Raw genomic sequence first — 13,919 nt, forward strand, 5'->3', positions numbered from 1 at the left:
TTCAAAAGGATTGATACTACGGAGGCTTATGATGTTCATAGAAAAGGATGTACGAGTGTGTGCGGACTGTGAATGTCAGTGTGTTTGCATTCAGTGAACTTCTGAACCTTCCGGTGCTGGTTAGACATGCATCCCACTGGACCTTACCCAACCAGAGCAGTCACGTTTGGATTTGTGTGTGTGTGTGTGCCTGTCTGCGTGCATGAGGGTTGGAGGGGTTGGAGGGGTTGGAGGGCTTTTTATTGACATGATCAAGTGCACATGAGTGGCTAGGTTACTGATTACGGGTAATGTTGTAGTTGGTTTGTGATAAGACTCTGTTTTAAGCACAAAGTCCTGCGAGGTACACCAAGCCTTCAGCTAGTTTACCACATCTCTTCCATCCCTCGTAGGACCACTGCAGCCTCTCAGGTAAATACCTTTTCTGTTGTTTTTTTTTTTTTGCTACTAACTCAGACTCAACAGGTTTCTTCACAAAGATACATTGAGGCAAAATTGTAGTATTTAATGGTGTTTTAGTGTAAATTACTGGTATATTGGCTTTATTATATCATCAGAAAACATGTTGGTAGAAAATCTCTTTTTAACCTTCTTAAAAATGTATATACCAGCATGTATGACAGCAAGTAATTACCAAATCTAGGCTGTGGATGTTTTTGCTACTTACATTCAATCAATTTCCAAGAAATACTGCTAAACACTCTTACAATTAACTCTTTATCATTAACCATTTACTTTATTTGACGAAAAAAATCTAGGGGATTGGTAAGAAGAAAACAATACATGAGAAATTACTATAATAATTGTTTTTTGAATTTTTTAAAGAAAATCAATTTGATGAATCAAATTTGCCCCAAACTCTGACATGCTCATAATCTTGGTTCCCTTCTGCAGGTCCTCTGGTGGTGTGTTTTCTGCTTACTTTCATCTGTTCAACACAAAGCAACATCATGAGTGTAGAATCCAAAAAAACGAGTGAGGCTTGCTGCTCCAAGCTCAAGGTCAGTAAAATGTTACCCCTGGGAAAGGGGATATTACTCAGTGTTAAGGTGTTCAATCGCTTCCTTGTGAATACAGAATGACTTAGCAAAACACCCAAAACCTAATGAACCCAAACCTTTGATTGTGCCAAGTTCTAAAATATCATTGCAAAACTGCTTTTTAAAAACCTTATCTTTGTGTATTTGTCTTGGTTTCACATGCCTATGTCAGTATTATCTGTGCCACACAAATACGAGGCAGTAAAACTAAGGAAAGCCTCATTTTTCTCAACTAGATAAAACTTTGAGACTTTGACACCAAATGAAACTTTAACTGATGGTAAAGTGTGTTTTATTGCACCCATGGGATGGAAACAAAACCTTTTTTATGAGTGTGAAGGTGTTTTAAAACACATGTGAACACACAGAGATAAAGTTGACAATCAGTAAAGTGGTCACAGTGACCAGCGTATACTAAATGTGGAACCTAAACGTATTTACAGAGTAGTCTATGACCCACAGCCCAGAGAGAATCCCTTTCAATCTTTAACTATCCATGTGGCAAGGATACAGCTGCACACAAGAAGGATGCAGTGGTAAAACAAACAAACTCCAAAGTTTTATAATTCATTCAATTAAGGGTTCACTAAATATTGTTTTATGCAATCTCCAGAATTTCAACACAGCAAAGTTTTTCTTGGTATTAGTTTCTTTTTCCCTCCATATTTGGTTCAGACATTTGACAACATGTATACTGTGTACCCAACATCCTCCTTCTTTGTCCATTACACACATGATGTAGAAATGAAGATTTATGAACATTTATGTGTCTGTGCATGTCATCGTTTGTAAACTTTTGGCTGCTCTAAATTTAGATATTTATATTTTTGTGTTGTAAACTCATACAGGTTTATTACTTAAGTCATTTTTTTTCTATAGGTAGCAATTAATAGTCAATAGACTAAGCCCTGGTGCCTTTAATGTTGCCACACCAGTCAAGCTTTCTGTTCTCATATGACACATACGCAATTTACAATAATGGTGGCACATTTACTGCTTTAAATTCATAGTAAATTTAGAAACTATAGGTCCATGATTTTAGACAGAGAGAAACAAGTAGCTCTCATTTCTAGCTGGTGACTGGTGATTTTATCAGCTATAGCTAACTAGCCAATTAAGCTATCATTAGTATCATTAGTTATCATTTTTTCTTAAATATGCACTTGATGGTTACATATATTGTGCTAAAAGACTGAGGCTAAAGCTGCATATCCAAGGCAGAAAAAGTCACATCAGTTGATGATTCATGTAGAAGACTGGGAAATAAACAGTGTCACAGTTGTATTGCAGTGTAGAACTAGTTATTCCTACTATTATGAATATGATCAAGAAAAATGTAAAATCAGATAATCAGATAATGTTTGGCTGCTTACCTTACATATTTTTCATATTTTCAACCATTTTTCTTTTCAAGAGAAAAGGGTTAGTCAATGAAAAAAGATGAAGACTATGTGTTTGGCAAATATAATGCTATCTTGGGTAATGCTGGCTGGGGTTGCAGTGTAAACTTCCCCAAATCCAATGGAACAGAATCTAAACTCTGATAGTTTCCAGGACCAGCTTCCACACAGTGGGGAGGTAATACAAAGTATGTGCTAGTCTTAAATGGGTCTTTTCAAAATCTACCTTTTACCCCACAAACTATATGTATTGTAGTTAGTTAATGATGTGATTCTTTGACTTGTAAGTAACACTCAGTTATTTACTTAATTTAGGTTGCAAACATGCTAGCCTGATATGCTAACAGGTGCAGCCTCTGTTAAAGCAGAAAAATACACAGTTTATTCAATTTATTACACATTTACTCTTGTGGTTTCGGTTTAGGAAAGGTTAGTGAATAGGACACCACCCTATAAACTCCTTAAATGATCACTGTTACTAGGGCTCCATGCACACTGTTGCAGCATGTGGAGAAATACAAAGCTTGACAGGCCTGCCATGTCAAGTTACGGGTGCTAAACTATGATTGGACAATTGCTGATCAAGAGAAGGGTTAAGCTGATGATCCATTGCTTTATTCTGATTTAAATCTTAACCTAAGTGAGAAATAGTCTGAGTGAAAACCCTTTCACTAAGGCTAATCAAATCAAACATCGCCATTGTGTACCTGTTTTACAAGGGAGTAGCTTCATCAAATGTCTTGTGTGTGTTTTCCAGCTCTTCCTGGCTTCTATGGCATTTGTATACTTTGCCAAAGCCTTTTGTGGAGCCTATATGAAGAGTTCCATCACCCAGATTGAGAGGCGCTTTGATATCCCAAGCTCCCTCATTGGAGTCATAGATGGCAGTTTTGAAATGGGTATGTGCAGTTTTTTAAAGAAACTGGTTGGTGAAGATATTTTTAAGCCACATCAATGTATTTAAAAAATAAATAAATAAAATAAAAAATTGAGAGAAGATTATTGGATTTATGTAGTATGTGAGGCTCCAATGTACCACAGCACAAAAGTCAAACTGTGTTGAGCCAATAATTAATTTTTATTCAGTTATTTTTTTAATACTTCTCCTTTGCAGGCAACCTGTTGGTGATCGCTTTTGTGAGCTACTTTGGTGCCAAGCTCCATCGTCCCAGGCTGATTGGTATCGGCTGTTTGATCATGAGTGCTGGATCATTTCTAATAGCCCTGCCTCACTTCTTCCAGGGCCTGTCAGTACACAGTTTCCTTTATATTCTAACTATTCAACTTCAACATATTTAATACTGTGGCCTTGTTAATGTACACATATCCAGCAGAAACAATTCACTCCATTGATTTGAATCATAATTATACAAATTTATTGAATCAAACTTAACCACAATGGGCCCTACTCAACCTGTTGCTTCCAAGTCCCATTAAGTACATTGCACAGACTATACAATGGAGCTTCATCATAAGCAGAGTCACAGAAAATAACCAGTTCTATATGCTGAAATAATAGTACATGCTTTCAGATTTTCTGTCTGTTTATTACTTTATGGTAGTTAAAACTAAACTTTATTTAGTACCAATATGTATCATGTGAGCACAACATGAATGAAAAGTAAAATTGTCAAAATTAGGATTTGACACAAGGCCCCCCTACAATAGTGGACCAAAAGATTAAGTAATGATGCATGACAATAACGCATACCTTAGTTGATATTGTGCTTTAGGGGGGCAAATTCCTTAACAAACTTTCAGTTAATTAAATTCCTTAATTAAAAACCAAGTGATGCAGAGTAAATCTGGGCCTTTTGGGGCCCTGGGTATGTGGGGCCACTTTTCCAAGGTTATAATCCAGCCTTGAATGTGCATCTCATTGGCCATTCCTAAAAGTAGTTAGTTATCAAGACACATACAGCATGTTTTTGGCATGTTTTCCTTGCTGCTTGCCTGTCCCCACTAAGCTCCAGCTAGGCTCTGATCCATGATCCCAAATTTGGATTGTCTGACTCCAGTAGAGCGCTGGCGGATGATAAACCCAACTTTGGACATTTAAAACATCTTCTAAAACCACATCACCCAATACTTTTTGTCTGCAATCCAGACACTGTCTGCCTCCAAGAAAATTAAATTATAGTCAAAATATAAACGTAGTTCACGTGCCATGTGTAGGTCACAGGATTTTGGAGTTTGAATGATTCCTCTCTAGATGCATCAAAAACTATTTGTCAAGATCGTTTCCAGCTAGTTTTTCCTTATTTGTTTGTTAACTTTCTTGAGCAATAAGAAATGAGGCCGTTACACTTGTCCCAATGTTTTTCAGATATAAATATGAGACCAGTGTGTCTCACAGCACTGGTGTCAACAGCACTGAGAGCATCCTGCCCTGTATGTCCAACCACAGCATGATTGATGCAGATGAGACACCTGATTTAGCGTCCAGAACAGGTATATGGCAGACAAACTGAGTGCATTAGATGTTGCAGCAAATGTTGCTGTCGCTATGATAGAAATGTCAACTTATCAGTCAGTTGTCCATATTAATATGATACCAAATCAATTTATAGAAGTAATGCTCCAGAAAAAAACAACAATGTACAGTGTCACTTCCTGCTCTAAGACCAGTTTCTCTCCTCAGCTTGTGAAAAGGCAGCTGGCTCGTCCATGTGGATTTATGTTTTCCTGGGAAACATGTTGCGTGGGATTGGAGAGACTCCCATCATGCCTCTGGGAGTGTCTTACCTGGATGACTTCTCTAGAGAGGAGAACACTCCATTCTATTTAGGTTTATTACTTATTACTTCCCATTTTCTTAGTTTACCTGTTAGTGTTATATTTTATACTCCTTCCTGACAATGTTTTAATGTTTAACTGCATTATTTTCCATTTGCTTGAAACACTTTATTTCCCTTCATCAATTAATGTTAAATATTGCTTTTTATTGTTCTCCATGCAATCCACTGTCCCTCTAGATAATGCTGGCTAATTTCTACCGTACTAGAGTATTCATATTTCTTCCTCTACTTCTGTTTCTCCAGCCTGCATCCATACAGTGGGAATCTTAGGACCTATGTTTGGGTTTATGCTCGGATCCTTCCTTGCCAAGATCTACGTGGACATTGGATCTGTGGATTTAGGTACAGAACTTCTAGATATCAAAACAAAAAGTGTTTAATTTAGATAGTTTTGTTTAACTGTTGTTTGAACATCTGACATTGTCCAATGTTCATATTAAACATGGCCAAAGTGTCAAATAATGCGGTAAATATATGTAGAAGTAATCCCTGTTAGTAAAACGCACCAGCTTCAGACTGCTCAGTTCAGACAACAGGGCCAACGTTGGCTCATGATGGATTTCTTTATATGGTCATCTGCTCCACACACAGTGTGCAAATTCACTGTTCTGCTTTACTAACATTATGGCATTTTTCCATTGTTTTGGGGTATTCACACCAAGCCATGACTCAAGTCAAGCTGATACGCTGTGAGTGTTTTTCCATTACGCAACAGGGCAAAGGCCAATCAGAACAGAGTGGGCTCATCAGGAGGGGGGCCCTAAAGAGACAGTAGCTAAGACTGCCTGTTAAGAGACAGAGGCTGAGCTGAGAGGCTGCGTAAAGGGCCAGTATAAGACATTTATATTACACAGGTTTTCGAACTGTGAATCATGCAAAGCTACTCTAGTGGAGTCCCAGAATAAAATTATAGAGCTGGAAATGAGCATAATAGGTCCCTTTTTAGTTAGTTAGTGTTATTAATTAGTTAGTGTTACCATTGCTTGATAAGAAAATGACTGACCAAGTGGCAGTATGCAGACCTACTACACAATCTCCCTTCTGTCAAAGTGCCATTCAGCAAAAGTTAAACCTTATTCCTTTTAAACCTACATGGCAAAACAGTTTGTCATGGAGTGATTATGGGTCTTCCAGAGATTACAGGGTTACCTAACATCATCATCCCAGGGCTGCTGCTGGCAATTTGGGTGCCTTAAAAAAAACACAAATATTTGGAAGTGCAGTCTTCTTTAAACTGAAGATATATTTTCATTACAAATAACCAGGTAACCGGTATACAATAATAGTACATAGTATATTACACTAAAGAACTAACTATAGAACAGGCAAGAAATCCACATGCACAAATTTTCATTAGGTGTTCATTTTGTCAGCAATTTTAGTTTTTGTATTTAGACAACCTCATCCTGTTTTTTTTTAAAGTCAGGTTTTAGTTGACTAAATGTCTGGGCATTTTAGTCTCATCCTAGTCAAAGAAAACAATGAAAACTGTTGACAGTTTAGTCTGTGAGCCATCGGATTATATTGAACATTTCAGTCAATCCAGTCTAGCCAAAACCAATAATTTTTCGTAATTTTAGTCAAACTTATTTCACGTAAGATTTGATCAAGATCAAGGCTGCTACTTTTGTTAAAATAAATTAATATAAATAAATACAACTATTTTTTCTCTTCTCTGCCCCAGACTCCTGTTGCCTTTTTGGGGCCATTCTTTCATGCATTGTTGCATTACCTTCAGGCTTGAATTTGTCAGGCCCAATCAAACAAACCACAGGGAAAGGGGGGAGGAGGGTAATATAATTCATTTTTATTATTTTGAGCAATTATATATATCTTGTATTGCCTACAATGGTCTTATGGTGCCTATTGTAGTTAATGTAGTTAGTTTAAATAATTCAGCATTATGATTATTATGATGATCATTAGGCTGTTTTAGTGACCTCTTCGGCACTTGGTGCCCTACTAAGCGGTGCTTGGTGCATAGCAGCAGCACTGGGTCATCCTGTTTACATAGTAAGACAAATTCACAATTTATTGCATGGATTAGAACTATTGACAGTCCCTGAGCAAGACCATCCCCCTGCTAATGTTTAACATGCCACATCGAAAAAGGTCAGGGATTACCAATGAAAGTCCAGTAAACACAAAGAGCCGTGCCCTTCATAACCTGCTGTCTTCAACCATCTCCCTCTCCCAGACAGTGTGACCATTAACCATAAGGATTCCCGCTGGGTGGGGGCCTGGTGGCTGGGCTTCATAGTGACAGGCACAGTGATCCTGCTGTCAAGTATCCCCTTCTGGTTCCTGCCAAAGTCTCTGCCCAAGCAGGGGCAAGAGCAGAGCCAGGCACAGAGTAAAGGCACAGAGCTCGCCACAGTAGCAGAACAGGAGAATTTCCTGCCAGAGGAAAACCAGGATCATGAGGAGAAAGAGAAGCCAGTTACATTCCAGGAGCTGGCTAAAGGTATCACACAGCCTGAACAACTTTAAGACACTATGATTTGATTTTAGCCTAAGGTGATGCTGACATACATACCCAGCATTTAAGGACAGGTTATAACATAAGACTTGAAAACATTCCATAATAAAAGATAATGGTTGTGATGTTTTAGTCTTTATCTACATTGAGCAGAGAAATAAGAACAATGCAGGTCCTAAACTATTACATTTTAAATACCAGCGGATGTGTCACTGTGCAAATAGTTTTAAGGGTTTAATGATTAACCAGTTATGGCTCAGACAAATCAGGGCCCAGACTGGTAACCCTGAATCCTGGACTTAAAGTAACTAATTGCCATGCAATCTGGGCAAGAGTTGAATGACACATCTGGACAGAGAAACATGTGGGGACAGTCATGTCAAAGTACATGACAGAACATTATATCATACTACTATAACAGTGTCTCCAAAATGTTCACTTTTGTAAATACTTCTTTTAAATTTATATAATTTGAAGATTTTATTTCCAAAAAGCAGCAAAAAAAAGAGCTAAAAAAAGACGACTATAGAAAACAGTAAAAAATTATCAGTAATACAAAAGAATATGAACAGTATGCAGGTTATGTAAAATTGTTTAATGTGAGCAAAGATCAGCATGTAGACAATGTGCATAACATGAAAATTACTGCAGTGAAACGATTAGATTATTTAATTAATGTTAATTTAGTAGTTTAAGTTAGACAAGCAAATAGATATAAGTATACTAAATATATAATGTGCATAAACATTTGCATTGTAAATGTGTATACATATATACTGTATATATACTGTATATATACTGCTGTCATATATACTATTTGTTCTTCACCAGACTTCATTCCATCTCTGAAGAGACTCTTCAGGAACAGCATTTTTTCACTGATGATCCTCACTTATCTGGTGGCTGTCAACGGCTTCATCGGCATGATCACCTTCAAGCCGAAGTATTTGGAACAAATCTACGGCCAATCTGCCTCCAAGGCCATTTTCCTCATAGGTACAGAGCAATAACTGACCCCCATTCACTCTGCATTTACTGCACTTTGCAGCCCAAGGCCACTGAAACAATGATGTTATTGTTATTGAAGGGAAGTGTGATTGAATGAGATAAAGTTGACTTGAAAGCACTAAAGTAGCCCACTGAGGACTACTGTTGTGTTTGTGAGTGTGTGTATGTGTGTGCATATGTATGTGAAGTGAAGTAGCATCTACGGTTATTTTATTCATTTTTTATGACTGTTTACCAGCTACTAGCCTAGCTACTGTTATTTTTGGAATATTGATATTCTAAAGTCATTGTTCTACAATCACCTACTGTACAATTAGGAAGTATAACATTAGAACAACAACGACTGTGTGTTTAACAGCACTAGTTTTAATGCAAAGAGATGTGGAATTCTCGCTTCCGCAATCCATGTTTGCTTATTGTTTGTCTTCTGGGTTTGGCTTTCTGACAACATAACTTTCAAATGCAGTGGTGTTTGGTTGGATATCTATGATTACAGAGCTTCTTACTAGCATGTGAATGCGTCATGAGGTGGACATTGCAAATGAGCCTGCACACAATGATTTAATTAAGCCAGAAGTTCCTAAGAAGTGCTTGTACCCAAGGGGGTTCTGCATCTGCTGGGTGGAACATGGAAAGATTATGGAGAAATTAGAAACACTGAGTTGAAAAATCCACTCATTGAGTCAACTGTAATACCTTACTATGGATTCCATTTGAAAGTGTGTGGAAACTGAGTGTCAGTCAGCTAAAATGGTTGAAACAGACGACTTAAAGTATTAACAGCACACAAAGTAATTTCTTAATATAAGGGAATATGGTTGAAATAGTTTGTTAAAAGTAATAGTTTCAATTTGACAGTTCAAACAGCTAAAAGGAATGGATAAATGATTACTATGACATTTGGTTTTTTATCACATTTTATTACTCACATTTTATTATTATTATGGCATATGTATATTGTTTGACAGTATGGCATAAAATTGGGATCAGTAGGACATTTTCATTTTGTAGTATATCCAGTGTATTGATATGTTTCATCCACCACCATCCAGGTATACTGAACCTGCCAGCAGTAGCTTTGGGCATCATCACCGGAGGTTTCGTGCTAAAGCGTTTTAAACTGGGCATCATTGGAGCAGCCAGGGTGTCTGTAGCTGCCTCTTTCGGATCGTTTTGTCTGTTTTGCGTTCAGGTCTTCGTCCACTGTGAAAATGCAGAGGTGGCTGGTCTCACTGTCTCATATCAGGGGTGAGTGCTTTGTTAAGTTTCCTATCACTATGTCTGAATTGATTGTGTTTATTGATGTGTTGTTTCTTTTTATATCTGTGTGCATCAGGGTTCCTGAAGTGTCCTACAACCAACAGACTTTGCTGTCACAGTGCAACATGGGCTGCTCCTGCTCAATGAAGCACTGGGACCCAGTATGCGCCTACAATGGCATGACGTATGCCTCTCCCTGCTTGGCTGGCTGCCAGACCTCCTCTGGCATTGGCAAGGAAATGGTTAGCAGTACTTTATATGTTCTTATAGAGATCGATGAGACAGGTATATTAACAGGTTGGGCTAGCAGTGAGGCAAACAAGTTCTTCTTATGTGTAATTTCATGTGACTTCTTGCAGAACCTTAATGGAGAGTAAGCATAAGTTTCCCACAAGTTTTTCTGGATAACTTGCAATAATATTAATCACAAGAGGTTACATTTACAGCAAAGTTAAGTTTGACACCGTCATGGTTCTGTTTTAAGTCTCACAATGTCATAGAATCTGATCATTTTGCAATGACAATGATTAATCATACAGGGAAAAGAGGGGGGAAAGGGACAGAAACACAGCACAGATACCAATTTGTGCACAGACAGTAGCTTCAAAAAACAAGATGCAATTAAACTAGACAGACAAAAAGTCTCATAGTGTCAGAGGGTTGATATACTGTAGGTGTAAATTGCCACTGGCAACTCCTAGAGGCTGTCATACTGAAAACTTTGCTATTTTTCTAGCCTCATCAGTTTTTTTTCCAGATGGTGGCAGGAGAGTAAAGGCCACAGGGTCATTAAAATCAAAGGGGTTTATCCTCCTGGGAGCATAAATGTGCTATCCACAGCTGTTATAAAAATATGAGTAGTAACTGTCATGAAACTATATCAGAAAAACCCAAATGGACTCTTATTTTTCTCAAAGCAGCAAATGTTAAACACACACTTGCAGCCCACAATTACTGTAAAGTTGTTATTCTCATCTCTTTTCTCTGGTTCTTCAGGTGTTTCATAACTGTTCCTGTGTTGGGGAGATGATGAGTCCAGGCATGAACATGTCTGCAGTGCTGGGCCAGTGCACCAGGAAGAGTGACTGTGATCGTATATTCAAAATCTACATGGCTTTGTCCGTACTGGGATCCTTCATATCTGCCTGTGGAGGCACGCCGGGATACATTGTACTGCTCAGGTCAGAGAGACTGAAGCTGAAGGGGTTAATACCTCAGCTCCCTTCTTAACAGCTGGCTATGATGATACCTTGCAGCGTCTCATTGATTTTTATATAGTGATTTTATGCCATTATAATCTTTAGAAAGGTGTCAGCAAGCACGAAACAGATATTTTGTATTATGGTAATATCAAAATTCATCATGTTTATGGGTCTTTGCTCTAAGAAAGTTTTGTGTAGTCACTAGTTTTATTCTCTGGTTACCTCAAACATGCTTCACTTGGAGAGAAGAAGCCACCAAACTGCTTCTGTAACACTATTTTCAGTAATATATGTGTGTGGTTTAAGCTAAAATGCTAACATTAACATCTAATATTATGACTTTTGGTCAATGTTCTAGGTCCATACAGCAAGACCTGAAGTCACTGGCCTTGGGAATGCAGACACTGATTGTAAGAACTCTGGGTGAGTACTCCTAGTTTTTTGAATATACAGTATTTTTGTAAGTATTTTGCATGTGTTTATATGTGTGCACCTGTGACTTTGTGTGTTTGCAGGGGGCATCCCTCCTCCTATATATTTCGGAGCACTTATTGATCGGACCTGTTTGAAGTGGGGCACCAAACAGTGTGGAGGTCGAGGAGCATGTAGACTCTATGACGCTACTGCATTTAGGTACAGTGAAACCAGACTTATTTTCTTGCTAGAATATCCTTCCAGTAATCTCTCAGACAGACTGAAGATGTGTTTTAAACATTTAAAAGGCGATATCTAGATTCAAAAAGGGTTTCTAGAAGTAGAGGATCAAATTAATGCACATTTATTCAGGTTATATAATTGAGTAACTTTAATGGGCATTTTATGACATTTATTTTACATTTTTTCTAATTCTGTTTTGTGTTTTAAGTATTTAAAAGTATTAACTATTAATTTTAAGGATTCTCTATAAATTCCTCTGTCTATTACTAATACCTGTACTTGCAGAATTACATTTATGGGGCTGATTACTGGACTCTACTTCCTGTCCAACACGCTGTGGGGATGCCTCTACCTGAAAATCGTCAAGAGACAGAAGAAGTTGGCTCTCAGGAATCAAGCCAAAGAAAATGGACTGGAGGGTAACGGAGTCAATGGACACGCCAATATCAACATTGCCAAAAGCACAGAAGATACAGACAAAGAAAGCACAATTTAAGGTGTTTTGTAGTGTAGGAGGAACGACACAGATTTTCCATAGCCTACGTACTGTACTGCATCCATACTGGACCAAATGTGGTAACGGTACAGTGTCAGCGCTCTTTGGTCAAGCAGTATGTCTCTTTTTTTATGCAGATATTGTGCCCAAAACATCACCTACTGTTTGCTCACTTTAAAAGTCAAAGATCCTGACTAGAACTTATTGAAAAAAAAAAAAAAAAAAAAATCAAATCATATTAAATGACAAGTAATCCCCATCTGAAGAAAAATACTGAACAAAAATTGACAGAACAACATACTTAAAGGTCATTTTTAGCTCTACTTCTAGAGTAGCAAAATAGTCAACACTCAAGATGAAATCTTTCATGTCAGAGGAAGTGAGAAGATATCTGTCAAATATTTGGCAAACAGTTAGCTTGTGAGCTTGTGTTCGCCATTTATACTTCAACAGCAGTAGGTCAGGTAATAGTAATGTCTCATCTAGGAGATGCACATTAAAAATATGGCATACATGTACACAGTATATACACAATATATGGTTTTAAATACTAGTACAAGACAACTGTAGTGTTTGTGGACAGAGATGCAGTAACATCACTTAATAACATAAAGTATTGATCATGTTTTTTGTTAGTTATTTACAGTGTTTTCTGTCATGTTTTTCAGTGGGGAGAGTGAGAATTAGACTATAAAGATTAGAAAGCCCCTGTCATTGTCTTCACTGAATGGCAGTGTAATGGGTGGCTGAGGTTTATGTTTAGAGTGTGTTAGAGTTTAGCAAAAAGTTAGAAGCATAATGTAGAGTTTAGACACGACCAGCAAATGAGCCAACTAAAATAACATAAGGAGGAAATCAGATTAGGATTCCTAAAGGGATAATCAGAAATTAGTTTTGTGCGTATATAACTGGAATAATTAGGATTGCCAGAGATTTGACTCTGTCAAAAGATATTTTTGTTGCAAGAAAGATCACAAGTAAAATATGAGATATTGTAGATGGTACCTAAGGCAGCAGTAGTGCTTTGTTTCTTCCACTCAGAGTCTGTGCTGCAGATTAGCAGATTCAATGTTCGACTGTTCGATCAAGTCTCTGATTACTGCAGGCTGATCCAGTCAGTGAAAGTAGCACAAGCGTTCTCAGAAGATGAGAGCAGTCATCTATACACATAGACTGGCCAAATCCGTAATACTTGACAGTGTGTCTGTGTCTCTGAGCATCATGTTCATGCCGATGCAAAGCAGTTGGAGGTGAAGACCTTTTTTGGTAGTTTGCACCTCCAAACAAACCTGCTTGCTGTGAAGTCAGTGCTATGAGTAAAGGAATAGTGTAGCATATTGGAAAAAACACTTATTTGCTTACTTGCCGAGAGTTAGATGTGAAGCTACAGCCAGAGGCCAGGTAGCTTAGCTTAGCACAAACACTAGAAACATGGGGAAACAGCTAGCCAGCCTGGCTCTGTCCAAGGAAAACAAAATCTGCCTAGCTGACTAATTAACACATTATATCTCCTTTATTAAAGTGTAAAATCGTCATGTTATGGTTTTACAGAGGGTTATATGCTGGACTATGTCTTGGC

At 37.8% G+C, this 13,919-nt stretch overlaps 1 protein-coding gene across 1 annotated transcript; it reads left to right on the forward strand.

Moving 5' to 3' along the window:
* Nucleotides 1-55: 55 nt before the first annotated feature.
* Nucleotides 56-12,618, forward strand: LOC122975141 (solute carrier organic anion transporter family member 1C1-like). The gene is made up of 15 exons (XM_044343396.1): nt 56-411; nt 895-1,001; nt 3,198-3,339; nt 3,555-3,687; nt 4,767-4,891; nt 5,082-5,228; nt 5,482-5,580; nt 7,436-7,702; nt 8,549-8,713; nt 9,778-9,973; nt 10,062-10,227; nt 10,982-11,166; nt 11,546-11,610; nt 11,703-11,820; nt 12,130-12,618. Exons 2-15 carry the CDS (start codon nt 951-953, stop codon nt 12,338-12,340), a joined length of 2,070 nt encoding a protein of 689 aa, XP_044199331.1. The 5' UTR covers nt 56-411; nt 895-950; the 3' UTR covers nt 12,341-12,618.
* The last annotated feature ends 1,301 nt before the right edge of the window (nt 12,619-13,919 follow it).

Source organism: Thunnus albacares, chromosome 23 (genome assembly GCF_914725855.1).
Source record: "Thunnus albacares chromosome 23, fThuAlb1.1, whole genome shotgun sequence".
In the NCBI taxonomy this organism is placed as follows: Eukaryota; Metazoa; Chordata; class Actinopteri; order Scombriformes; family Scombridae; genus Thunnus; species Thunnus albacares.

Bases quoted from the DNA above. Each gene is read 5' to 3' on its own strand.
- LOC122975141 (XM_044343396.1), top strand. From the start codon at position 951: ATGAGTGTAGAATCCAAAAAAACGAGTGAGGCTTGCTGCTCCAAGCTC. The intron at 1,002-3,197 runs GTCAGTAAAATG...TGTGTTTTCCAG, and splicing joins CTTGCTGCTCCAAGCTCAAG to CTCTTCCTGGCTTCTATGGC. The intron at 11,611-11,702 runs GTGAGTACTCCT...GTGTGTTTGCAG, and splicing joins ACTGATTGTAAGAACTCTGG to GGGGCATCCCTCCTCCTATA.